The sequence below is a fragment of the Homarus americanus genome, unplaced genomic scaffold (genome assembly GCF_018991925.1).
Source record: "Homarus americanus isolate GMGI-L3 unplaced genomic scaffold, GMGI_Hamer_2.0 scaffold56241, whole genome shotgun sequence".
Taxonomy (NCBI): Eukaryota; Metazoa; Arthropoda; class Malacostraca; order Decapoda; family Nephropidae; genus Homarus; species Homarus americanus.
Genome location: NW_024740202.1, coordinates 2597521 through 2624397, shown reverse-complemented (window position 1 = coordinate 2624397; position 26877 = coordinate 2597521). Strand labels below are relative to the sequence as shown.

At 41.7% G+C, this 26877-nt stretch overlaps 1 protein-coding gene across 1 annotated transcript in view; it reads left to right on the top strand.

Moving 5' to 3' along the window:
• The window catches only part of LOC121875330 (leishmanolysin-like peptidase), a 74785-nt gene extending 52381 nt beyond the window's left edge, over positions 1–22404 (top strand). Inside the window, 15 exon segments of the mRNA XM_042379837.1 lie at positions 12760–12860; positions 13208–13238; positions 13459–13541; positions 13763–13880; positions 14088–14161; positions 14163–14264; positions 14671–14871; positions 15686–15809; positions 16255–16356; positions 16580–16767; positions 17260–17392; positions 17613–17772; positions 18078–18280; positions 19612–19692; positions 20076–22404. Of these exon segments, the coding sequence (XP_042235771.1) occupies positions 12760–12860; positions 13208–13238; positions 13459–13541; positions 13763–13880; positions 14088–14161; positions 14163–14264; positions 14671–14871; positions 15686–15809; positions 16255–16356; positions 16580–16767; positions 17260–17392; positions 17613–17772; positions 18078–18280; positions 19612–19692; positions 20076–20246 (1872 nt within the window). The 3' untranslated portion in view covers positions 20247–22404.
• The last annotated feature ends 4473 nt before the right edge of the window (positions 22405–26877 follow it).

Below are 26877 nucleotides of genomic sequence, written 5' to 3'. Positions count from 1 at the left end.
GGGGAGAGACGGGTGAGGACAGTGCCACACAGGCTGAGGGTGAAACAGGTGAGGAGAGTGCCACATAGGTTGGGGGAGAGACAGGTGAGGACAGTGCCACACAGGCTAGGAGTGATAGGCTGGCGAGGACAGTACCACACAGTTTGAGGGAGAGACGGGTGAGGACAGTACCACATGAGTTGGGGGTGAGACCCAGTGCCACACAGGCTAGGAGTGATAGGCTGGCGAGGACAGTACCACACAGTTTGAGGGAGAGACGGGTGAGGACAGTACCACGCAGGTTGGGGGAGAGACAGTGCCAGAGGGCCAGGCAGGTCAACATTAAGTCAGGTATAATACAAGAGAGGCGACCGTGTTGGAACCTCATCCAATATCAACACAGGGAGCGGCGGCCGACCACACACACGCACACGCACACACACAAACACACACACACACACACACACACACATACATACATACATTTCTCTCTCTCTCTCTCTCTCTCTCTCTCAAGTACTTTACCACATCAACAGGTAACTAATTATTATGCCGGTCCCGACTTCCGGTTCTTTAGTATGACAGTTAACAGCCAATGGGATACCTCACTTCAATCACTGTCTCTTGGTGACTGTGTGTGTGCGCGTGCCAATAGGTCCGCTGCAGTTTCCTCCATTCTTATGTTCTTAAGTATTGTTATGTTGAATTAAATTAAGTTAGGTTAAAGTTAAGTTAGGTTAGGTTAGGTTAGGTTAAAGTTAGGTTAGGTTAGGTTAGGTTGAGAGGAATATTGATGATAGGAACAACATTGTCGAGGTGGTCTCAGGTAGTGGGTGAAATTGCTGACCTTGTGCACAACATCTGACCATTATCATCCACCTTGTGCACAACATCTGACCATTATCATCCACCTTGTGCACAACACCTGACCATTATCATCCACCTTGTGCACAACACCTGACCATTATCATCCACCTTGTGCACAACACCTGACCATTATCATCCACCTTGTGCACAACACCTGACCATTATCATCCACCTTGTGCACAACACCTGACCATTATCATCCACCTTGTGCACAACACCTGACCATTATCATCCACCTTGTGCACAACACCTGACCATTATCATCCACCTTGTGCACAACACCTGACCATTATCATCCACCTTGTGCACAACACCTGACCATTATCATCCACCTTGTGCACAACACCTGACCATTATCATCCACCTTTTTCACAACACCTGACCATTATCATCCACCTTGTGCACAACACCTGACCATTATCATCCACCTTGTTCACAACAGTCAATTGGTTAAATCATCGTACTCAAGGAACTAAATCATCGTACTCAAGGAACTAAATCGTACTCAAGGAACTAAATCGTACTCAAGGAACTAAATCGTACTCAAGGAACTAAATCATCGTACTCGAGGAACTAAATTATCGTACTCAAGGGACTAAATCATCGTACTCAAGGAACTAAATCATCGTACTCAAGGAACTAAATCATCGTACTCAAGGAACTAAATCATCGTACTCAAGGAACTAAATCATCGTACTCAAGGAACTAAATCATCGTACTCAAGGGACTAAATCATCGTACTCAAGGGACTAAATCATCGTACTCAAGGGACTAAATCATCGTACTCAAGGGACTAAATCATCGTACTCAAGGAACTAAATCATCGTACTCAAGGAACTAAATCATCGTACTCAAGGAACTAAATCATCGTACTCAAGGAACTAAATCATCGTACTCAAGGGACTAAATCATCGTACTCGAGGAACTAAATCATCGTACTCGAGGAACTAAATCATCGTACTCAAGGAACTAAATCATCGTACTCGAGGAACTAAATCATCGTACTCAAGGGACTAAATCATCGTACTCAAGGAACTAAATCATCGTACTCAAGGGACTAAATCATCGTACTCAAGGAACTAAATCATCGTACTCAAGGAACTAAATCATCGTACTCAAATGATTAATTATTAAGTATTTTGTGTCTTTAATTATCATAGTTATTTTATTATACAAAATTTTCAAACTTTTTATAATAATACTTTTTTAATATAATTTTTTAGGGGCCTTATATTGGTCAAGTAATATTGTGGGTCATCGTGTATTGTACCTTTTGTAGAGGAAGATATATTGTAATATTTCTCAGCGGGTGATATTGTCTTGCTCAGTATTTTATTTCTCAGTTAATTGTTATTTTATGTACGTGATTTTGTAGTTTTTGTTATTTATTTACTTTTTTATTATTTTATTTTTTACTTTTTTTACTTTTCAAACTCATTTTATCGTCCAGTTATATGAGAGAGAGAGAGAGGCCTAATAACACCGTAATTACCTCACTACATAATTACGACACCCTGTAACTGTTATGCCATTGTTTGTATTAAATTATTATTACGACCCCGAGTTATTAGCGTGACGTAATACGGTAGTAACCTGTCTGGTGTAATGTTTCGGGGGGGGGGTCAATTTAATAAGTAATCTCTAAGACTCATTTAATTAAACTTATGACATTATTCTAAAAAAAAAATCGTAAGTTACTTTTCCTTCCTGGCTGTTGACGTAAGAATACCAAGATGGATCCCCCAAAGATCTCAAGTTAATATTCTGTCGTAACTCTGGGTGTGAGGACGAAGCTGGGAGGTGGATGGTTGAGGGTGAATGGTTGAGGGTGGATGGTCGGGGGTGGATGGTTGAGGGTGGATGGTCGGGGGTGGATGGTTGAGGGTGGATGGTCGGGGGTGGATGGTTGAGGGTGGATGGTTGAGGGTGGATGGTCGGGGTGGATGGTCGGGGTTGAGACGGTTCATGACCTTAGCTTGAATGTATGCCACCACCAGTAGTTAAGAGGAAATACTTTGGTGTGGTGTTAGAGAGTCTGATGGTTTCTTGGAGATGGTGATAGTGATGATGCCTTGTTGACACACACACAGACACACACACACACACACACACACACACACACACACACACACACACAGACACACACACACACACACAGAGGGCCGTCAAGTAACGTCACTGGCCTGATCTGTTTTCCCCGCTTTCTTTCATCACCGTTTCTAGACATCTCCCCCTCCTCCTCCTCCTTCTCCTCCTCCCCCTCCCCTGTCACCAGTTCCCCCTCCTCCTCCTCCCTCCCCTGTCCCAGCTCCCCCCTCACCTAACTCAACCCATTATTATAGTTATCGATGTTATTATTGTTGTTATTATTTACTATGTTATTATTATTATTTATTACCAACATATTATTATTCAAACAATAACTTATACTCTTGTGATTAAAAGGAGTTTGTTTGGTTATTATAATGAGAGAGAGAGGTGTTGGCCTTCAGACTGGTCATCACTTTCTCTCAGTCGCCAACCGCTTGTCTCAAATCTCTCTCTCTCTCTCTCTCTCCTTGTTGCAGGTAAGACAGAGGAAGGTGGAAGCAAGACAAGGATGATAAATGTGGTAATGATAGAGACACGAGAGAGTAAAGTAATGTAGAGGAAGATGGCGGAAAGTAAGTGTTGTTTATGGGGATCTGTTTATGAGGGTTTGTTTGTGTGTTTGTTTATGGGGATCTGTTTATGAGGGTTTGTTTGTTTTGTTTGTTTATATTTACTTGTGTTCGTGTGTATGTGTGTTTATCAGAGAGGTAGGCCGGGGCGTGAGAGGGAGGTAGGCTGGGGCGTCAAGTGGAGGAAGGCCAGGGCGTCAGAGGAGGTAGGCCGGGCGTGAGAGGGAGGTGAGCCGGGGCGTGAGAGGGAGGTAGGCCGGGGCGTGAGAGGAGGTAGGCCAGGGCGTCAGAGGGGAGTAGGCCAGGGGCGTCAGAAGGGAGGTGGCCAGGGCGTCAGAGGGGAGGTAGGCTGGGGCGTCAGGGGGAGTAGGCCAGGGCGTGAGAGGAGTGAGCCGGGGCGTGAGAGGAGGTAGGCCGGGGCGTCAGAGGAGGTAGGCCAGGGCGTCAGAGGAGGTAGGAGGTAGGCCGGGGCGTCAGAGGGGAGGTAGGCCGGGGCGTCAGAGGAGAGTGAGCCAGGGCGTCAGAGGAGAGTAAGCCAGGGCGTCTGAGGAGGAGGAGGAACCAGGGCGTCAGAGGGAGGTAGGCTGGGGCGTCAGAGGGAGGTAGGCCAGGGCGCAAGAGGGAGGAGGCCGGGCGTCAGAGGGAGGGGTCGGGCGTGAGGGGGAAGAGGCCGGGCGTGAGAGGGAGGCTGCAAGCCAGTGCGTCAGAGGGAGGTAGGCCGGGGCGTGAGAGGGAGGTAGGCTGGGCGTGAGAGGGAGGTAGGCCGGGGCGTGAGAGGGAGGTAGGCCGGGGCGTCAGAGGTAGGCAGGCCCGGGCGTGAGAGGGAGGTAGGCTGGGGCGTCAGAGTGGAGTAGGTCCAGGGCGTCAGAGGGAGGTAGGCCAGGGCGTGAGAGGGAGGTAGGCCGGGGGTCAGGGTGGCAGGGCGTGAGAGGTAGGCAGGCCCGGGCGTGAGAGGGAGGGTCGGGGTGTCAGAGGGAGGTAGGCCGGGGCGTCAGAACTCATTAAGAACGACAAAGGTCAGGGGGAAGATGTATAGAACCGGTTTGTGTGTGATATACGAATTATCATCACCTTTGAGGAACACAGACAGACAGACAGACAGACAGGTAGAGACAGAAAAGAGGGACAGGTAGACAGAAAGAGAAAAATGCATAGAGACAGACAAGAGAAAATCAGACACAGAGAGAGACAGGTAAACAAACACAGACAGAAAGATATACAGGCACAGACAGACAGATAGATAGACAGACAGACAGACGACAGACACACTATTAACCCCGCTGAGGACTACGTTTTAACCCCCTTCACTACTATGGTTTAACCCTCTTCGGACATTGGGTTTAATTTATTATGGCTCGCTGATAAAAACAACTCAGGTGTGTCGCGAGAGATGTCATTACCTGTCCTCCAGTTAATTAGTTTTTGTTGTTATTTATATCAAGATTATTGTTGTGGGGAGTGAACCGGAGCCGAAGTCTTGGTGGTGTGGTAGTGTGGTGATGTGGTGGTAGTGGTGTGGTGATGTGGTGGGGTGTGATGGTGTGATTTTTGGTTATCGTGATGGTGGTAGGTGTGTTGTCACCACTACTCACCACCACCACCACCACAACCCCTACACCTCACCACCACACCTCACCACCACCACACCTCACCACCACCACACCACACTCTCAGCTCCTCACTTAACCTTGGACTAAGAAACGTGTTTTTCACTTCATATATTAATGTGTTAGTTACAGGTAGACGCGTTTCACCAGGGGAGCCCGTGTATGTGTGTGTGCGCGCGCGTCTCCTAGGTTTAACTTGGTTTAAATTGGGTTTTATTGAGCTTACTGGGGTTTTATTGGGTTTACCGTTTTTTGTGCGGGGGTTAACTGGGATTATACTGGGTTCTAATTGGGTCTTACTGGGTTTTAATTGGGTTTTACAGGGTTTTAATTGGGTTTTTACTTGGTTTACCGGGTTTTAAATTTTGGCCTGATTTTAAAAGTGCTTTGTTTTTTGTTTTCCATTGTTTTTGTTTGGTTTTTCGTTTCTATAGTTTTTTCATTTATTTCTGTGTTTTCATTGTTTTCTATTGTTTTTCATTGTGTTATATTGGTGTTTGTCATTGTAAGGTGTAACAAGGTGAGAGGGAGTCGGATAACTTCACGCTGGCGGTAAAACAAGGTTAGGTGATGAGGGTGTAGGTGTAGGCCAGTGTAGGCTAGGCGAGGTGTAGGCCAGGGCGTCGGGTGGAGGCCAGGGCGTCGGGCGTAGGCCAGGTGAGGTGTAGGCCAGGGCGTCGGGTGTAGGCTAGGTGAGGTGTAGGCCAAGCGAGGTGTAGGTGTAAGCCAGGTGTGCCGAGAGGGGGGGGAGTGTGTGTGGGATGCTCACCTCGGGGACGCCACCAACAATAACCACGACAAAGGCACGAATATTTCTCTCTCTCTCTCTCTCTCTCTCTCTTCTCTCTCTCTCTCTCGTGTCTGTCTGCCTGTCTCTGTCTCTGTCTAGTTTTTGTTTATCCTGATTTTAAGATTGCGTGTGTGTGTGTGAGACGGAATGTTGGCTGGGTCGTGTAGGGAAGGCGACGCGACGGGTGTGTTTGGTCGACTGGTAGAGATTGGAAGTGCTGCTTTGATTGGTCAGGTGATATGGGAAGAAGGGAGGTTTAAGCTTCGTGATTGGTCGAATGGTCAAGGTATCTTTGTGATTGGATGAATTTTGTAGTGACAAGTAAGGCACCGTTGTGATTGGTCGAATGGTGAGATACAAAGGAAATCTAAAAGTATGCGATTGGTGGAAAGAACAGGCATTTGTGGTTCGTCCTGCTCCAGTCTGGCCTCGCTTCGCCTCTAACAATACAACGTTATATCTTGACTCATCATCATCATCCACTCACAACGTTTCTAAACCTTAACAAACCTAGGTCATATAAATAGAACGAGTAACATCATCCGGGCAACCAGGATATAAAAGAAGCTCCAACTATGGTAATGTAGCATGTAGTAGACTTATCACGCTAACGACATGTATAAAAAAAACCCCAGCCATTTTACATGAAGGGTAAGAAGAGAACTAGTTTTTTCATGAGGTTGTCCTTGATGGCCGCCGACTAGACAGTGTTACTCGGCCACTCTCAGCACCCGCCCAGCGCTCTGGTTTGTTTACAATAATAATACCCGATGGGATGTGTTTATTTTACGCCGATTTACATCTTGTGTAAATTACCACTCCTTTATGTATTTTAGTGTAATGGAGGAATACATAACCGTCTGTACATGATATAGTTAACAGATTTGCTCGCGTGTGTGTCCAGGTGTGCCATGTTGGTTAAGAATGTGCTTGGGGCGATTATCTGTGTGTGTGTGCGTATGTATATGTGTTTGCCTGCTTCTGTGCGTGTTTGCATGTGTGTGTGTGTGTGTGTGTGTACTTGTTTCTTGTGCGTATGGTTCTTGGCAGACAATAGGGGGGAGACGTGTAGCCATCTAAAGAAGGGCTCCACTAAAACTTGTTCACCGTGGCATTGATAAAAATTGTTGTTTTTTATTCGTCGCCTCAACACACTGTAGGTCCTCGAGGTTTCTGTATCTATTGTTTTTATTGTTGTTCGTCCCCTCCATCCCTTCCACCCTCCATCCCCCTCTCCCCATCCTTTCCTCTTCTTTTCTCCCTCCCTCCCTCCTCCTCCCTCTTCTCCCTCCCTCTCTCCCCTCCCTCCCTCTCTTTCCCCCTCCTCCCCCTCTCTCCCCCGTCCTTTCCTCCCTCCCTCCCTCCCTCCCTCCCTCCTCCCTCCCTCCCTCTTCCCTCCTCCCCCTCTTCCCCCTCCCTCCCTCCCTTCCTCCCTCTTTCCTTCCCTCCCTCCCCTTCCTCCCTCTTTCCTCCCTCCTCCTCCTCCTCCCTCCCTCCCTCCCTCCTCCTCCCTCCCTCCCTCCCTCCCTCTTTCCTTCCCTCCTCACAACGTCTACAAACTCCCTCCCTTATACCACATCCCAAGGCTCTATACCACGAACCCCAGGATGTGTGTGTGTGTGTGTGTGGTAGGTATGTGTGGTAGTGTGGTGACCTGGTGTGGTGGTGGCGCCGTCTGGTGTGTTGGTATTCCTCCCCCTCTCACTTCCTCCCTTCCCCCACTTCCTCACTTCCCTCCCTTCCCTCACTTCCTCCCTTCCCTCACTTCCCTCACTTCCCCCCCTTCCTCACTTCCTCCCTCCCCTCACTTCCCCACCTCCCCCTCTATTTCCCTCCCTTCCCCCACTTCCTCCTTTCCCCTCACTTCCTCCCTCCCTCACTTCCCTCCTTTCCCCTCACTTCCCTCCTTTCCCCTCACTCCCCCCCACCTCCCCTCTTACTTCCCCCACCTCCCCTCTCTTACTTCCCCCCCACCTCCTCTCTTACTTCCCCCACCTCCCCTCTCTTCTTTCCTCCTCCCCCTCTCACTTCCTCCCCCTCACTTCTCCTCCTTTCCTCACTTCTCCTTCCCACTTCTCCTCTCCCCTCCTCCACTTCCCCACCTCCCCCCCACCCTCCCCCCACCCCCTCATCTCTTAAGCATTGTCTCTACTATACTCTATCTCTTGTTTATTGAAAGCCTTTGTGTGTGTAGTGTGTGTGTGTGTGTGTGTGTGTGTGTGTGTGTGTGTGTGTGTGTGTAGTGTGTGTGTGTGTGTAGTGTGTGTGTGTGTGTGTGTGTGCGTGCTGCTAATAACCAGTCATTCAGTAGCTTCAGGGAACAACAACAGAGACGAGACTTGCATCACGTTATACTGAATCCCTAAACATACATCATACACATACACTAAACATACATCATACACTAAACATACATCATACATCATACACTAAACATACATCATACACTAAACATACATCATACATCATACACTAAACATACATCATACACTAAACATACATCATACACTAAACATACATCATACATCATACACTAAACATACATCATACATCATACACTAAACATACATCAACACTAAACATACATCATACACTAAACATACATCATACACTAAACATACATCATACACTAAACATACATCATACATCATACACTAAACATACATCATACACTAAACATACATCATACACTAAAATATACTACATCATCCACTAAACATACATCATACACTAAACATACATCATACACTAAACATACATCATGCATCATACACTAAACATTCATCATACACTAAACATACATCATACACATACACTAAACTTAATAAACCGTTCTTAAATAAACTGTGGGGGTAAACTGCTCGATAATATTGTTGTTTGTGTTTGGTGCTTCGGTGAGTGAGGGGGGGAGAGCCAGCCAGTGAGTGAAGGAGGGAGAGAGGCTTTGAGGAAGGAAGGAGGAGGGGAAGGAGGGAGAAGGAAGGAAGGAAGGATGGAGGGAGTGAGGGAGGAGGGAGGGAGGGAGGAGGAAGGAAGGAGGGAGTGAAGGAAGGAGGAGGAGGAGGAAGGAAGGAGAGGGGGGGAGGAGTGAAGGAGGAGAAGAGGAGGAAGGAAGGGAAGGAAGGAGGGAGGAAGGAAGGAGGGAGGAAGGAAGGAGGAAGGAGGGAGGGAGGAGGAGGAAGGAAGAGGGAGGAAGGAAGGAAGGAAGGAGGAGGGAGGAAGAAGGAGAGGGGGTGAGGAGTGAAGGAAGGAAGGAGGGGAGTGAGTGAGGGGAAGGAAGGAAGGAGGGAGGAGTGAAGGAAGGAAGGGGTTGGAGTGGAGGAGTGAAGGAAGGAGGGAGGGAAGGAAGGAAGGAGGGAGGGAGTGAAGGAAGGAGAGGTGAGTGAGTGAAGGAAGGAGGGAGGAGGAAGGAAGGAAGGAAGGAAGGAAGGTAATTTAAACAAGTATTGTAAGTTGGTCCATATACTAGACAACAATAACTATGTGTGTGTGTGTGTGTTTTGGACCCCAGCAGATGGACCGGTACACACCAAGATTGAATCACACGCCACAAACATGTATTTTACACACACACACACACACACACACACACACACAACAACACCGGAGGCTTCACCAAGGCCAACCTATACTCACTGGAAGACAAAAATGAAGTTGGTTTAATTGAAGAAATTTGTTTGGAAGAACCTGAAGAGTAGACCAGGTATTAGTGGACCCAACCTAAGGAGCCCTAACCTAACCAGCCCCTAACCCAACCTAAGGAGCCCTAACCTAAGGAGCCCTAACCCAACCAGCCCTAACCTAACCAAGCAGCCCTAACCTAACCAGCCCTAACCTAACCAGCCCTAACCTAACCAGCCCTAACCTAACCAGCCCTAACCCAACCAAAGTAGACCTAACCAAAGTAGACCTAACCCAACCTCTCCATATCAGGTGAAGAAAGTGGAGAGAGAGAGAGAGAGAGAAAGAGGAGAGAGAGAAAGTTGCCTCCTAGTTACAAAAAATGTAAACAACAATATCTATAAATATTAAACAAAAGAAAAATAAACAAACAGAAGATAATAAAAATCGGCTAAAATAAAAAGACTAGTGAGGTGTGGAAGTAAACAAAGGAGTGTGAGGGGTACAATTGACTCACACTAATGACCCAACCACCCTCTTGTTTAACGGTGCTTGGAGGTCAACTTTGTCCTGACGGTGTGTCCTCCTTACCTGGGGTTGGGTGGGGGGGGAGGGGCAGTGGGTGGGAGATATAGGTAAGATTGATGATAGGGGAGGAGGTGGGGGGTGAAGGAGAGAGGGAAGGGAGAAAATTTGGGAGGAACAAAGGAACCTAACCTAACCTAACCAATACTCTGGCCCTGTTATCTGCATACAAACAAACAAACCAGTAGAGAATGGTAGACAGCGCCAGGTAGAATGACGGGGGTTATAATAATGTGGGTGACCTTACTCTGTGTGGTGTGGGTAATGTGTCTGGTGTGGTGTCAGGTGGGTAATGTGTCTGGTGTGGGTGTTGTCAGGTGGGTAATGTGTCTGGTGTGGTGTTGTCACTTGTAATGTGTCAGGTGTGGGTGTTGTCAGGCTTGTAATGTGTCAGATGAGGATGTTGTCAGGCTTGTAATGTGTCAGATGTGGGTGTTGTCAGGCTTGTAATGTGTCAGATGTGGATGTTGTCAGGCTTGTAATGTGTCAGATGTGGGTATAGATTGGCGCGGGTCCAAGTTAGGTCTTAATAATTTGTTTCCGGGTTCCTGGTCTCTCTCATTTGACTCTTAGATATTTAATGCAGGAAGTAATAAGGGAGAGAGACAAAGACAGACAGACAGACAGACAGAGAGAGAGAGAGAAGAGATTTTGTACTTTGCTTGACCGTGCCTGATGTGTTTTTGTTTTTAGTAATATATATGTATTTGTTTTGATTGTGTGTTTGTCTTCGATATTTCCCGTTTAATATTTTGCAGAGGAATATTGTTAGTTAAGTACCGTATACAGATAATAAATATTGTTTCTTATATAGGGTAAGTGGTAGTAATGGGAGATTTCAATGCCGTTCAAGTAAGCGTCTGAAAGGTAAATGCACGCCAGCTCACGGTTCAAATACTCATCTGAAAAACAAACACAAACATAATTACGTTTTTAAATATATTTCTAAATTGTATATTAATTTATATTAATTAATTTAGGTGATTGAAATACTTGTGTAATTTTGTACCGTTTTCTTCAGTAATAAACCAACACGGAACTGGGGTATAAATACACGTTCCGTTACAGTTATCTAAATATTATCCATAAATTGAACAATAATCAAGGAAATTATTACGACTTGTTTGGAGAAAAAAAAACTAAGAAAATAGCGATAAGAATTGGTAATAATATATTCAGGTTATGTATGAGCGTTTAGTATGCAAGTTTGGTTGTGGCGCCATGGTGTTTACGTCACCGAGGGCGAGTCTAAAATTTTAATGTCCTCGTGTTTAGGTTGTCTGTCTCTGTCTGTCCGGATGTTTATCTGGGTAGGTGTTTGTCTGTCCGGTTGTTTGTCTGTCTGTGTGTGTTTTTATTATCAAACAAAAAAAAAATTACCTAGTTGGTGGTAGGTGATGGTTGTGAAGGTGGTGGTGGTGGTGGTGGTGGAGTCTGACATTCTTGGTAGCCATATATGGTCCTGTTAGAGGTGGGCCGACTGCTGGTATAATAGTAGCGATAGTGGTAGCGATAGTGGTAGTGGTGATGGTGACGACGTTGGTAATAGTGATGGTGGTAGTAGTAGTGGTGGTAGTGATGGTGGTAGTAGTGGTGGTGGGGGATGTGGGTGGAGGGTATTTTAAGATGGGTGGAGGTTGTCCAGGGTGGGTTGGCAGTGGGGTGGGTGGGTGGGTGGTATAGTGGTCACAAGGTCAGTTAGTTGTAAGTAAAGTATTACTCAAGGGATACAGCTTGACCCCTCCCCTCCCTCCTACTGCCCCTCTACTATGGCCAGTGTCCCTCTTAGGAGAGAGAGAGAGAGAGAGTATGTTCCTTTCTTAAATTCACTAAGTTACTGACTCTCTGCCATTCCCCTATTCTCCCTCTCGTCCTCCCCCATCTCCCTCCTGCACCGCCTTCCTCCTCCTCCTCCTCCACTCTCTTGTTCCTCTTTTGTCTTCTTGTTAGCCACGGTCACCTGTTTATCTTCCTCCTCTTTGTCCATCTTCCTCCACCCCTCTCCTCCCCCACCCCTCTCCTTCCCCACCCCTCTCCTTCCCCACCCCTCTCCTCCCCCCTCTACCTTTTAGATCCTCCTCACGCCCCCACTCAACTCCCTACCTTTACCTTTTTCTTTTTTCCTCATTTCCTCACTCATGTATGTATGTATGTTATGTATGTATGTATTGTCACTTCACGGGTCAGGCACACGGTAACCTCCCTCCTCCTCTTAACTAATACACTGTCACTTAAGAGTTAATATGGACGGTCTCTGTCATTGTCCTTGGCTACCGTCACGCCCCTCGACCTCCGTGACGGCCTCTTAATGTCCGTGACGGCCTCGTACTTCCGTGAGGGCCGTGACGCTGCTATGCCCTTCCTTCCTCTCCCCCATCCCTCTCCCCATCCCCTGCTGTGATGACCAAGGTGGACGTGTGTGTGTGTGTGTGTGTGTGTGTGTGTGTGTCCTCTCTCCAGTTAATACAGTTACTTATTTCGTCATGTTTCAATAGTAAACAAAAAAAAATATTCCCACCGCCTTACCTGTTTTACCTTACCTGTCCTAACGAGTCGTATTAATTAAAGATAAAAACAAAATAATTACAGGTGTGGTGGTTGTGTGTTTGTACAGGTGTGTTGGTTGTGATTAACGTTTGTGTTTGTACAGGTAACGTTGGGGGTTCACCTGGAGGCAGAGCACGTGGTGAGGAAGAGGAGTGTGGACCAGCCTCTTCGGATCTCACTCTATTATGACGAGTCTGTGTACGGGTGAGTGAAGCTATACTCTCTCTTTCTCTCACTACTGCCACCACACACACTCACTCCAACCACTTCTGTCATGCTGTCTATATCCATATGTCTATCCCTGCTTGAGTCCATCCATCCCGAGTATCCATCCATTCTTCTATCCATCTAGTCTAGTTTTTATTAGTAGTAGTATTTATTGCATTTTTATTATTACATTATTATTATTATTATTTTTGTTTTTAGTATTTAGTTTTATTATTTTCTTGCCTGCTAAAATAAATAAATAATTTAAGTAATTGTTCATGATTATCTTATTTTAACGTAAGTCTTTAGAAAATCTGTTAATTCCATATTTTGTTCTCTTGCAGATTATCGCGGGAAAAATACGACCTTATTCACGTGAGTATATCTAACCTCTTGGGAAAGGTTACAATAATGCTCTTTTCCATTTAACTCTTAATAACAAAATCCATCATATTTTTTTGTGTGAAAATGAATATACTGAAAAAAATATATACTATTCTTTAACAATTTATATCCATTTCATGTGGTTAGGTTAGGTTATAATGAAAGAAGTGTAAATTTCTTAAGTGTATTGCTGATGTTTGTTTTTTAACAGGAGAATGTGATGCCCTCAGCTGTGACGTACTGGCAGCAGGCACTGATGGTGAGACGCACGGAGAGTGTCATCAGGCTCAACAGGTGGGTCACTCACACTCACACACACACACACACTCACACTCACACACACACACACACTCACACACACTCACACTAACCAAACCCATCCTACCCTAACCTAAGGCCCCGGTTAACATCAAGAGTGTATGATCATCGTGTGACATAAACTGGGTGTGGATGGGAGCCAATCTACGGGTGATATCTCATATTAATTAACCCGCGTGGTGTGTTGTACCCTGCAGGAGGTGTGAGAAGAACCAGGTGTTTCTGATCAAGGGAGAGCCACACCCCTTCTGCAAGAGTAGGTGTGAGCCAGTCACCATGTGCGGCGAGGTCCAGGTGCCCGAGGAACACCTTCACGTGAGTCTTCCTCCTTCTGTATAGTGGTGGTTGTCCTTCAAAACTCTGTCTGTCTGTCTGTCTGTCTCTCTCTCTCTCTCTCTCTCTCTCTCTCTCTAATTTCTTTTGTAAAATTTTTGTAAGGTACAGTATTGTATATAGACATGTTTACATTTTGCTACTTCATAATATACAGTTGCGTAAATGTTATCCTCCCGTCCCGGACAGGCTTGTCGTGTGTGTAACACTCTGGGTCAGAACTGCCGGGAGGTGAACAAGGAGGTGGGTGAAGGAATCCCGGGCAGACTTTGTGTTCTACATCTCTGCTCTGGAGACTGAGCGGTGTAAGAGAGGCTACACAGTGGCTTATGCTGCCCACTGTCAGCAGGAGGCCGCCCTGGACAGGTGTGTAGTAGCCCATGCGTGTATCACCTACTATAATCTTCTTGTTCGTTCAACACCAACTTTATTTTTGAATAAGTATTGACAGATATCAATAGTGTTATTACAGTACAGTATTATGATGTTTACACTTCGGAAGATTACAGTAAATGTATTATATTAATGAGGGATAAAAGATATTGTTTTTTATTTATAATTACAATTGGGAATTAAATGTTGCTCTCAACCATAAGGTATTCCTAAGGACTAGTCTACAGTTATTCTACTCTTTATAACTAGTAGTATCGCCAACTAAATTTTTTATTGAATTTCATGGAAGGTATTATTGGACAAAGTTTATACAGTTGGTATAATACTAATTGTTTTAATGTACTGTACTGTATGTTAAGGCTGGATTTTCCCTCCTCAGGCCGATCGCTGGTCACGCCAACCTGTGTCCTGGGGCCATCAGCACCAAGGTTCAGGAGCTGGAGACTCTCATATCAACCGTGAAACACGAGATCCTTCATGCCCTGGGGTTCTCTATCTCCCTCTACGCCTTTTACCGAGATGATGATGGTAATCCTCTCACTAACAGAACGGAGAATGGCAAACCTGTATTGAATGAAGTGTAAGTTTAAATTGTTGAATATGTTATTGTTGCATTTTGTCACTGTGTATGTTAGAGGGAGAGGAATGGTTAAACTGTGCATAGAGACACAGTGGAGGTCAACTTATTAAAACTGAAGAAGGAAAGAAATTAAATTATTATTGGTGAATGAACTTGAAGTGAGCTAATAGATAGGAAACTTTTGTTCATTGATGTTTTTACTTATTGAGGGTAAAGGTTCTTAATTAGACTGTTTAAACCGTTGATTCAGGTCAGTTTATGAATTGCAGAGAGAGAGAGAGAGAGAGAGAGAGAGCATTAATTGTACTACAGGTGTAAAGAATAATTGTGGTCAATGATATGGGAAGTGAGCAATTAGGAGTGAGAAATATTATCTAGGATGTACATACTGTAGTTGATAATGTGTGAAGGTGACAGAGACATGTTAAGGAAGGTAAAATAGGTGTAGCATTAGTATTAGTCTTGTGTATGATTAAAATAAATGGTAGAGAGACAAAGGGAGAGAAGAACATTTGTAGAGGGACTAGCAGTGATGAACATTGGTCAGGCTGTGTGGAAGAATTCATGCATGAACCACCTGCCCTGCTGCAGGAGGACAGCTTCAGGTGTAGGCACGTAGATAACTGATTGTACCAACTGTCATCATTAATATTTACCCTCAACTTTTAATTACTAAATTAGTTCTTCCTGAAACTGCTAGTGAATGTTGCTAATTTTGTTATTATCTAAATGTGACTTCCATAACAATTTGTAACTTATATTATTTTTATGATATTAAAGCGGACTGTTGATGGTAGCATGTTGTTCTCCTCAGGTTACAAGCAAGACAATGGAGTGACCGAGTCATCAAGCGTGTGGTGAGACCCAAGTGGGCAGTTAGAGGTGGAGTTACGTTAAAAGAAGTTAATATGGTTGTGACGCCAAGAGTGAGGGAAGAGGTAGTGAACTTTTGGTGTTTCTGTATATACTGTATCTTAATAATGAAATAATAATAATTAACGATTTATTGAAAGGGCATGGCAGCCAGAAGGCTGAAAATATTCAGTTACATAATTGGGGAATAGGTCACTTGATTGGCAAATAATATACAAGTCACATAATTGTTACAAATTGTACAGGTTTATGGAGGTTAATGTTTGACTTATGCAGAGTTAATGTTTGTGAACTCTTATTAGGAATATTTGAAGTGTAGAATACATGTACAGTATATTGTTTTGAGATGTGAGCAACTGTATGTATAGTACATATAGAATGTAAGTACCCCTGTACAGTAATAGCTTTTTAAATACTAACATGTCAGATAGAGTATTTCTTGGATATTCTTTATATTCTATTATTTTCTTGGGGTTTACTGAACTTACGGTACCTCCAACTTTGCAACAGGTGCGGAATCATTTCAACTGTCCTGACCTAGAAGGCGCCGAGCTGGAGGACCAGGGTCACGAAGGCACTGCTCTCACTCACTGGGAGAAGCGAGTCTTTGAAGTAAGTACACTAGTGGCTACCATTGTGAGGTTCCTTGGGGCCGTTCTGGGAGTTTTAATATGATGTAAACAAACACAGAGGCGCCACATCTCACAAAATGCACCAGCCACTGTACCAGGGATAAGTGTCAGGCAACTGTACATATATTTATAATTCTTTTAAGTGTTTTTTTTGTATTTGTGTAACTTTTTTTGTAGTTTAGTGTAATTCTTCCCATTTTCAGAATGAAGCCATGACTGGCACACACACACAAAACCCAGCTTACTCGAGGATCACGCTGGCACTAATGGAAGACACGGGATGGTACCGAGCCAACTACCACCTTGCTCAGCCTCTCAAGTGGGGGCATCACCTGGGTTGTACCTTTGCCATGAAAAGTTGTAAGGAATATATGGAAGAACAGTCTAAAAAGTGAGACAATATTTTATTTTACTTTTTTTTCTGGTTGGTTTTTATATCTCTCCATTGTCTGCTTTAGTTATCCCTTCACACAGACAGTTTAAGTGTTCTGTATACATAAGTGTAATATGTTAATGTAACAGTGAGTGTACAGTACTGTACTGTGAAGATGTACAAATGTGTATTGTATGTACAAGTGTACATACTCATACAGCCTCAACACTCGAGCACTGGCCATTTGAAACAGCTCTGGGATAAAGTTTTCTGAATTACAGCATCTACAAGTAAGAGTAAAATTTCAGTTGTATATTTTAGTTTTTATTACAGTACTACAAACTTATGGCAGACTCTTGAGGATTTGTCCGATAGGTTTAGTGTGTCCTTTATACAGTAACTGGGTTCTGTTATATGTATGCCCATTAAACCGAGGATTTACTGTACTTAAAAGCTACAGTGAATAATATTTGTGAAATTATGGGTAATATTCTTCTCTTTTTTCAACAGGGGTAAAAGTATTCATCCATTCTGCAACAAGGTCAAGAGAGATCCGCTAGAAACTGACTGTACGGAAGACCGAAGCTCAGTTGCTCTCTGTAACTTGATAGAACATAAAAATCAGCTGCCCTTACATTACCAGGTGAGTTGTGAGAGACAGCTGCATCTATCTTTGATGTCCAGTTTACTTGTCCTTATCCTTAACTATTTTTGTACTCTCGATCTGACACACTCATTCTCTACTCTCCTCACTCTCTATAGTGTTATAAGAATGAAAAGAAAAAATATTAAATGAAACTTAATAAATAATCTCGACAGAAGATTTACCTGTTAAAGACTTAACGTATGTTGTACTTTTGCAGAACTTTGGGGTCATTCCCCACGTGTCGTCACACAGGGTCGGCCACTACGGGGGGTCTGTAGCTCTGGCCGACTACTGCCCCTACATTCAGGAGTTTACGTGGAAGAATCAGGACATCATCATCCGTGGTTCTCACTGCCAGTACGAGGAGAATAATCCAGGTGTGGGTGCTAGTATTTATGTTACCCAACAGTTGCTATCAGGTAGTCACAGCTAACCCAACCAAGTGTGAAAAAGTGACCTTAAAACGTTGATGATGATTACAGTGACTTGTGATGATGTGGCAGCCTCCATGATTCCAACAACTGTATGAAGGTTGTCCCTGTAGGAAGAATTGCCAGTGTAGATCCATGATAGCTTAGATTTTTATTCTTATTTAGAACTACTGTACTTATACAGCTGTGGCATTCATAGATATTTACTACAAGTTTATCCCGTGCTAAAATTTCGGTATCTCATCATGCAGATTCAGAAAAGAACTTTGCACTGGAGTCATACACAGAAGATAGCAAATGTTTTAACCAGCAGCGAATTTGGACCGAGCGTACTTGCTATCATCTTCGACAGTGGCAACACTGGGGTTCGGGCTGTTACCAGTATATGTGTGTTGACGGTAGATTGCACATTATTGTTGCAAATCATACATATACTTGCTATCATGCTAATCAGGTAAGTTTATGCCAATCCCTTTAGAAAACCATGCAGAATATTAACACTGCACACAGTGATCTCCCACCAATCACATTTCAGGATGCTATAATTCTGCCAAATTTTAAAATAGATATGCTAGGCCTCACCATTTCCTCTAATATGTCATGGAAGCCACACATCCTCAACATTACTAAAGCTGCCTCCCGAAAGCTAGGAATGCTGCACAAATGCCATAGCTAATTCACTTCTGAGCAGTTGCTTCAAGTATATAAGGGATTCATTCGTCCTAACTTGAAGTACTGCTCTCATATCTGGGGTGGCTCTTCTTCTGTCCAACTGTTAGTTAGGGTATAATCAAAGGGATTTCGTCTTAAAAACTCTCCTCCTCTAGTTGACAATCATTCTTCCCTTTCTCTTTGCCACAGTGTTGTTATCTCTCTTTTTTACAGGTACTTTAATGGGCAATGTTCGGTGGATTTGGTATCCTGTGTACCGCCGGCAAGGTCGTGGGCTCGTAACACACGTCTTGCCCGCAGTGCCCACCATTTCTCTGTGGATGTCGGTCACACTAGAATAACCCATTATAGTACACCCTTCTTTCCTCACACAGCCAAACTGTGGAATGCTCTGCCTTCTTCTGTGTTTCCACACTCCTACAATGTCTCCCTTTAAAATGCTGGTTTTCTGGCATCTTATTGGTGTTGATTAATATAACCTTTTCCTTCTCTATTTATAATTTATTTTTATTCTTATCCCCCCCCCCCCAGGCCCCGATGTGGGTCAATGACCTGTGCCCGGGTGGGCTTTTCCCCGTAAAAAAAAAAAAATTTGTAAATTTTGTCTGTTTCTGCCAAACTTGAGGAGCAAAGAGTTATTGTATTTCACTTACAGGAACTTAAATTGAGTGTTCAGGATTAGATGTGATGTACAGTATATATACAATACTGTATATGATTTATATTATTTAAAATGTTTGTACAAAATAGAGAAACTTTGTAAAAGTATCCTGAAGTACATGTAGTATTTGGGGTACGTCTCATGCTCCAAGCATCTCAGGCAAGTGATTATTAACTTGTTCTACCACACCTACTGGTAGTGATGTTGATAGAAACACTCGACTAACTATGCAGGATAGTCCAATTAAACATCTGTCAGGCAGCATAGTTATCACTTATACTTACTGAATACATAGCATGTTAACAGGATAACAAACTGAACTTCATTAACTGATGAGAAGTTCGTAGTCGGTACATGTATGAAGGAACATATCAGGGTCTTGCAATGCTTTTGTTTAAACTCTCAAGGTAACAGCAGTAGTGACTAATAAATGTTTTTTGGATCATTTTCAGGTGATAAACATTTCTATCTTCCAAAATGATTGGCTACACGAGGGGGCCATCGTGTGTCCATCGTGTGAGGAGATCTGTAAGGTAAAATGACCTAATAGTTTTGCTTGTTACAACACCTACACTTCCTCCCCTGTTGGTTCAGTTCTTGGTTGACACAGTTGTTCCTTAAGAGGTTTTGGGGAGTAATGGAATGATAAAACAAATATGCACCTAATAGGTTTAGTGTAATGTACACTGTACTGTATATGTATAGATTATTCAGTCAAGACTTGATGAAATAAGATACAGTGAAGTATATGTATGAGAGTTTTTTAGTTACATTGTCATTTCACTGGTAATAAATTCCTGTATAGATTATTTCTTTGTTTATTTATTAACTTTCATTCCATTCTCAGTACCGTAATTGAAAAACAGATACAGTGAGCCTCACAGCCTAAGATTTTTTATTTATTTTTTTTTTACAGCAAAGTGATATGGTATGCAAGAGAGGCACAGAACCACCGTCCTCTGCTGAGTATTACAGAGATCAACTAGTGTGTCGAGGGTGTCATCTGTCTGCCCTCCAGTCACTCCTCCTCTCTGTTGTTGTGTGTCAGGCCATCCAAACACTCATGTATTACCCAGGGTTACTCTGACCCTAGGTGACGTAGTCCAATTTATAATTCTCACTCTCATTGATAAAAATCTGGCCACTTCATATAGAAAGTCCACAAATTGCATGAGAATTTTCCAGTTCTTTGTGATTTTTCCTGGAAATCTTTTAGTGGTTCATAACGTTTTATATATTTTGATAATGAATCATTCCCATTAGCCCGTGAAGACTGTTGCCGGGTGATCTACCAGAAACCTTGTGTTGACAGTTAACTTCTGTAATGCAAAAACAAAATAGAATCGTTATATACAGGTCAAGGTAACAACTGTGAGTAAAGCAACAAGAAGATACTTGTATGAAACATGTGATCTACTTGAGAGGCAGCTGGTGGTTGGGGTGTTAGTGTTGTCATCACTACACGTGGCAACTGATACACCTTCAAGTGTAGATATCATTTACTTGGTCTAATGAGGTGTAGTCCATTATATCTACCACATGAACTTGGTAATAGAGTACTGTACAGTTAATAGATAGGAAGATAGATGATTAGAAATTAAAGAAGTTTATTTGAAAAATCTTCTGTTTATTAGAAAATCTGTTAACCATACAAGTTATCCACCGGGTAAAGTATTGCTTACCATCACTTAAAAACAATATATGCACATGTAGGCTCGTTTACAGTAGCATATTGATAATTTGCTCGAGATAGTAGTAGCATATATAGACTTATACAGTACTCTAGTTTCAGTTGATCATAAGATATATTTCATCAGTAGTGACTTGAAGAATCCAGAAAACAGATATTAAACATTGTCCAGAAGATAGTGATACAGATGTGTTATATTGTGTGCATGTGTCAGTTGTGTTTCATTTCTTTCACAAAACAATTGAATGTTTTGTTCCATACATTCCCATTGTTATGTTACATATCTTCATCATTCCAAACCATATACTGTTTAAAAATGCTTTGTCAAGGTGGCACCAGGAATTTGTAGCTTAGCTTTATGGAATTACTGATATACTGTATTATATTTTAGCTGCTGATATCTTGGGATTTTGCCAAACTGGCAAAATCCCAAGGTATCAGTTTTTAGTGTTATCAATTATTTATTTATTTTAAAAAATAATTAGAAATTTTAACTGCCATTTTTAAGGAATATACTGTACTGATATTGACAATAGTGTCAAAAGTGTATAATTTTAGAAGTGAGAAGTACAGTGAAAGATTCTTAACTGTTCACTGAATGTACTGTCTATAGCTGAGGCTGAGCAGTGTCATGGTTGTAGAGGTGTGTGGTACTGCTGGTGCCTGTTATGCCCATAACTGAAAATGGTGCCTTCTGTGATAACACATGGATGTGAAGGAATACCACAAACTGAGTAAGTTATAGACAGAAATTATATTATAGTGAAGGGAAATAGTTATTGAAAATGCATGTACTGTATAAACCAAGACTCGTCATCCCACTTATGAAGTGTGCGTGTGTGCAAGTGAAGTGCTCAAGTATGGAGGAATTCTTGTTGTTTAATACACTATATTTGTGTGTGCTTAAAGATATTGTTGCTAGTCAAGCCATAGAGATATTGTTTTATTTTTATGATGGATTTTCAGAGTTTACCTGAAATTCCTTAGTGCCTCGTGTGTCAGCGGACCAAGACTACGCTCTACTACAAGTCGGTTATGAGAGAAGACCTGTCTTGTCTGTTGTGTGTGGTAGGATGGTTACACTTAAGATCCTGCTGCACAATAATGTTAATATAGAAAAAATAATGAGCCCATATTATTCCATATAGACGAGTACTTTATAAGAATTCCTTATTTTGTTATGCCTGACTTTAATTTATTAAGATTATATACAGTAGTGTGGTGTTATGTACGGCAGTGGCTTCACCTTATAACCTGCCCCTGTGACATGACACATCGGTCTGGGCTTATTTGATGGTAGAATATTAATGGTTGTTTAAACTGTAGTGTACCTTATTTTTTTATTTTTTTACATTTCAGTTTTGTTTATCTTATTTATCATGGAATTATTAATTACATTAGAGGTCGGATGATTTGGATAGATGTCTGTGATACTGTATGTATTTTTACCCAATTTATCCAACCAGGAGGGAACTCGTAACAGTGGTTTTAAATTAGACAAATTTAGATTTCGGCGCGAAATAGGTAAACATTGGTTTGGAAATAGAGTAGTGGATGAGTGGAACAAGTTACCAAATATCATCATGAACTCGAATACGCTGGATAGCTTCAAACATAGGTTGGGTGGATATATGAGCAATAGGGGTTGGGTGGATATATGAGCAATAGGGGTTGGGTGTAAATGGGACTGCCCAGTATGGGCCAATAGGCCCGCTGCAGTTTCCCCCATTCTTATGTTGTTCTTATGTTGCATTTCACAGCAGATATGACACCATCTTCAGGTTTTCTGTTGTAGGCCCATATAACGGGTAACCTGTAATCCTATACACATAAAAAGGTTCAGTATCTTCAGTAACAAATAAGGGACATGAGAAGGATTATATGTACTCCAGAGAGCATCGTGTAAATGATATAGTATAGGGACTATTTATGAATGGACTTATTTTATTGTGATGATGATTTTTCATGAAATTTGTACAAACTAAACACTCACAGTTGTACATATTTATAAGGTCACTGTTGTATCAAGTAAGTTCAGCTGCATCTGTGTTAACACGCTTTGTTACAGTTAATATGATTTTTTCCTAAGTTTATTCATTGTTTTGTGTATTTATTTTCTTATTTACTGTAGTATGTATGAAATTGTTATGCAAGAGTTTGTTTTTATTAATGAACAAATTTGGTTCATGTGATCACAGTTATAGATGAAAAGTGTCCAGTATATTGGGAGTACTGTACTGTACTGTGTCATGTTGAGGTAGTGGAGAAGTTGTGTTCATGTTCAGCTATTGTTGCATGTGTTCAGGTCCAGCCATCACACCCCACAACTTGCTGGACTCCTCCTGCAAGAGTTAGACTCAAATAACTCTCTAATATTACAACAGTTTTGCTGAAAGGTTTACCAACTAAAATATGGAGTAAAAAGTACATTTCTTTTGTGAGTGTTTTGAAAAATTCTTTTGTGGATTTTATCCAGTGGAATACTTTGCATTAACTCTGCTTTACAGTATGTTATGCAAAGTTTAAAACTAGAGAAAATTTCTTGCAAACAGATTGATTAATTTAAAAACTTAGTTCATCAATGTTTTACTTGTATATCAACATTGTTGGGTTTTTTCTTTATTGCAAAGCTTAAAATGTTTTAACAAACTGGTTTTTGAAGTAGTGAATGTCAAAGACAGGTAGTAAAACACACACACACACACACACACACACACACTTACTTCTGCTTCATAAAAGTTCAATATCAATGGTATACTGTATTTATAATTCTGTACACTACCTAGAATGTTAATCCAATACTGTTTATTAGGAGAAACACACTGAGGTTGTTTGTACACGTGGAGATGATGATGAATTATTGCTATGAAACAAGAGTGTACACGAATAAGGGGGAAGATGAGCTAAATTTGTGGGAAGGAAACCAACTGCTGGGATGGGAGAGAGAGATTGCAGGATTATTTGTGGGAAAAGTTTGAGTAGGTAAGGACAAAGGATCTTGCTAGACAGGCATGTTTCAATAGGATACCTCTTTTGTAGCCGTGTCCCTTCTCTGAGGTGTGGAGGGGATGATGGTAGGGGGAAGGGATGTATTAAAGCCATTTATTAGTGGATGAATGAGAGAGTGTCTGTGTGTGTGTGTGTTCTGGTTAGTGACAAGGGATGGTCTATATTTGCAGCAAAAGGTTATGTGGGTACTGTACTTAAGCAAGGTCACCTGTTGTGTCTGAAGGGTAAGGAGCATCTTGTATATGTCTTTTTTCTCATTAAGGTTGGTGTTCTGGGCAAAGGGTGACTTGTTAGTTTTGTGCCTGATGAGACAAACAAACTCAACATTTTGTAATGGTATATGATATTCTTTGTTACCACAGGAATTGAAAGGAAGTCTATTTTTATTATTGTTATTATTATTAATGGTTCCCTCACTTGCAACTTTCCTTAGTAATTTAACATGTTATGGTAACCATTTTTGCCAAGAATTTAAAAAATTTAAACTGGTTTTACCTGAAAAGAATTATTATTTATACTGTACAGGTATTAATAATTGTAAACAATTTGCAGTTGAATTCTTTGATGTAGAGATGTGACTCACTTTAGCAAGCATGACTTTCTAAGGACATCAGAGTGGGGATAATACTTAATTAGGTCAGTTACTATTTCACTTAATGTAGTACAGTATGTCATTTATCCACTGAGAACCATCAGTGTGTTACAGACAGTTGAGGTATAAAATAATTTGGGTGCCAGTGTACTTGTTGCTACATTTTTACTTGCTCATTCTTTACCCTTGTTAATTTTTATTTGTTAATGATTTTGTATATATATGTTATTACTCCTTTTTATTAATATGTGGGATTATTAACTTATTTTCAGGATCCTCAAAACACCCTATTCTTCATTTGTTGATACAGTACACTACTTTCCCTCTGCTGCTATTGAAGTATAAACAGCCATATTAATCTTTACATACATCTTCGTATCAGTTATGTGGCTTCTTGGTTTACCTGTGTCCTCCCAATATTCTGCAATGTAGGTCTGCTGAGAAATTCATATTCTACTTAGTTCTAACATACTTTACGCTTCTTTCATGTTTAAGGATGCAACTCTTCTAGGTGTGCGTCGGATTAAGATACGTACGAGGATAGTTTATGACATAGCTCTTCCTGTATGTGGGTATCTTGTATGCCAGGTTGTGCACTCATGCCGTGGACAGAATCCTTCCTAGTTATTTTAGTACAGGAGCGGACACTCTACTCAAATACTGTATTGAAGGTCCAGCTCCAACGCTTAAAATATTTGCCTGAATGATGTGAGCAGGAGACAGAGAGTGTCCACTGAAGCAAAGGAAAGGTAGCGCAAAATGATGAAAGGTTATTGCAATGGATAGTAGTTAGGACGGCTAGAGAGGATGGATAGTGGAGAATAGAATAAGATTGTGTTTGAGAGAGAGATAAAGGGGGAATGTAGGAAAGGGGGGATAGAGTGTGTAAAATAGAAAACAAAATAAATTATACATAACTTGGAGTAGACGAGGAGGCTGGGGAAGAGGGAAGTTTGGTGCTGTAATGTGTTTTAGATCTGTACTGTATAAAGATAGGGTGTGTTGCAGAAGAGAGTGAGTGCAGGCCATCCTGTTTGGGTTATAATAATTACATATGAAGTAACTTCTAGATATGTAATGGAAGTCTTCAAGGAATGGGTTTAAGATTCATCATCCAGGGGTATGCAGTATATACAGTATGTTCTTCCACAGCATTTGAATTAATTTTTTCCTTGATTATTTCTCATGGGGTCTTATTTCTATTTTTTATTATTATTATTAATATATATATTTTTTTTAATATGGCCATTGATGAAATACAGTATAACCTCCATATAACGGACTAATCTCTATATAATCCGTTAGGTGAGGAGTTTCAAATCTATCGGACCCTCGATATAACGGATTTTCTTCTCGGTATAGTCCGTTAAGTTGAGGTTTTACTGTATTGTTTTTTTGTTATGTGTGTTATTTAAGTGTAATGTATCTTGAGTTATCCACAAGTAAACCTGATAAAAAAAGGATAAAAAATTAGGTATCATAAATTTTTTTCTCTTAGACTTTCATTATTCAAAGCTCTGTGAGTTGTTGACAGTCTAGTTAAGAAAATTGTAGTGCTGACGTGCACCCAGCCAGTACAATCCTAGCCTTATCTTTTACTTGAAGACTATAATATATCCTTAACTTGTAATGATGCATGATCAATATTTACTTGGTTCCAATTGTAATTTTAAATACTGTATCTAGATTCCTTCTCAATTCTCTTAAACTTCATAATTATTTTCTGGGAACAGTCCCCTGGGAAGTGAAAGAATGTGTATGAGTGGATCCATCAGGTAGAGGCTGATCAGTCACCTTATTTGCTGCCAGTATGGTCTCCTACAGAATGCAATTGATATTATTTTAAAACTTGATTGACACTTTATTTCTGCATGAAGAAATAATTTAATGTATCTCTCGGCTACACACATTGACCTTAACACTGGATGATGTGTATGTTCTCATCTGCTCCACTAATGCATCTGGTGTTCTTACCTTGTAAACAGTATGTAGTAAATGGAGGTTACAGTACTTACAACACCACACCGTATTATTATTTCTCTTTAATATCAAGAGACTTACTCGTGATTACTACGCCTTTTTTTTAAGGTTGCAATTTACTTATAGAATGGCAAGTACTCTAATATAAATACTGTTAATTGGGTAACTTCTAATGAAGATAATGTAGAAAAAAATATCACTGAAGTATTGCTTTTTATAATAACTGCACTATAACTCTGATAATTAAAGCTCATATTTGCTTTTATTCAGAAAATGATTTCACATGTAGTGTCCCGTCCTCTCAACTATACCTCATCAGCCCTCTACTGTACTCTGCTAGTCGGAGGTTATAGCTGTAAACACGTGGGTGTTGCACACCTTTTATATACAATAGGCTTTGTAATTTTTCCACAAGTATGATGTAGTTTGTAGTGTTTAGAGGAGTCA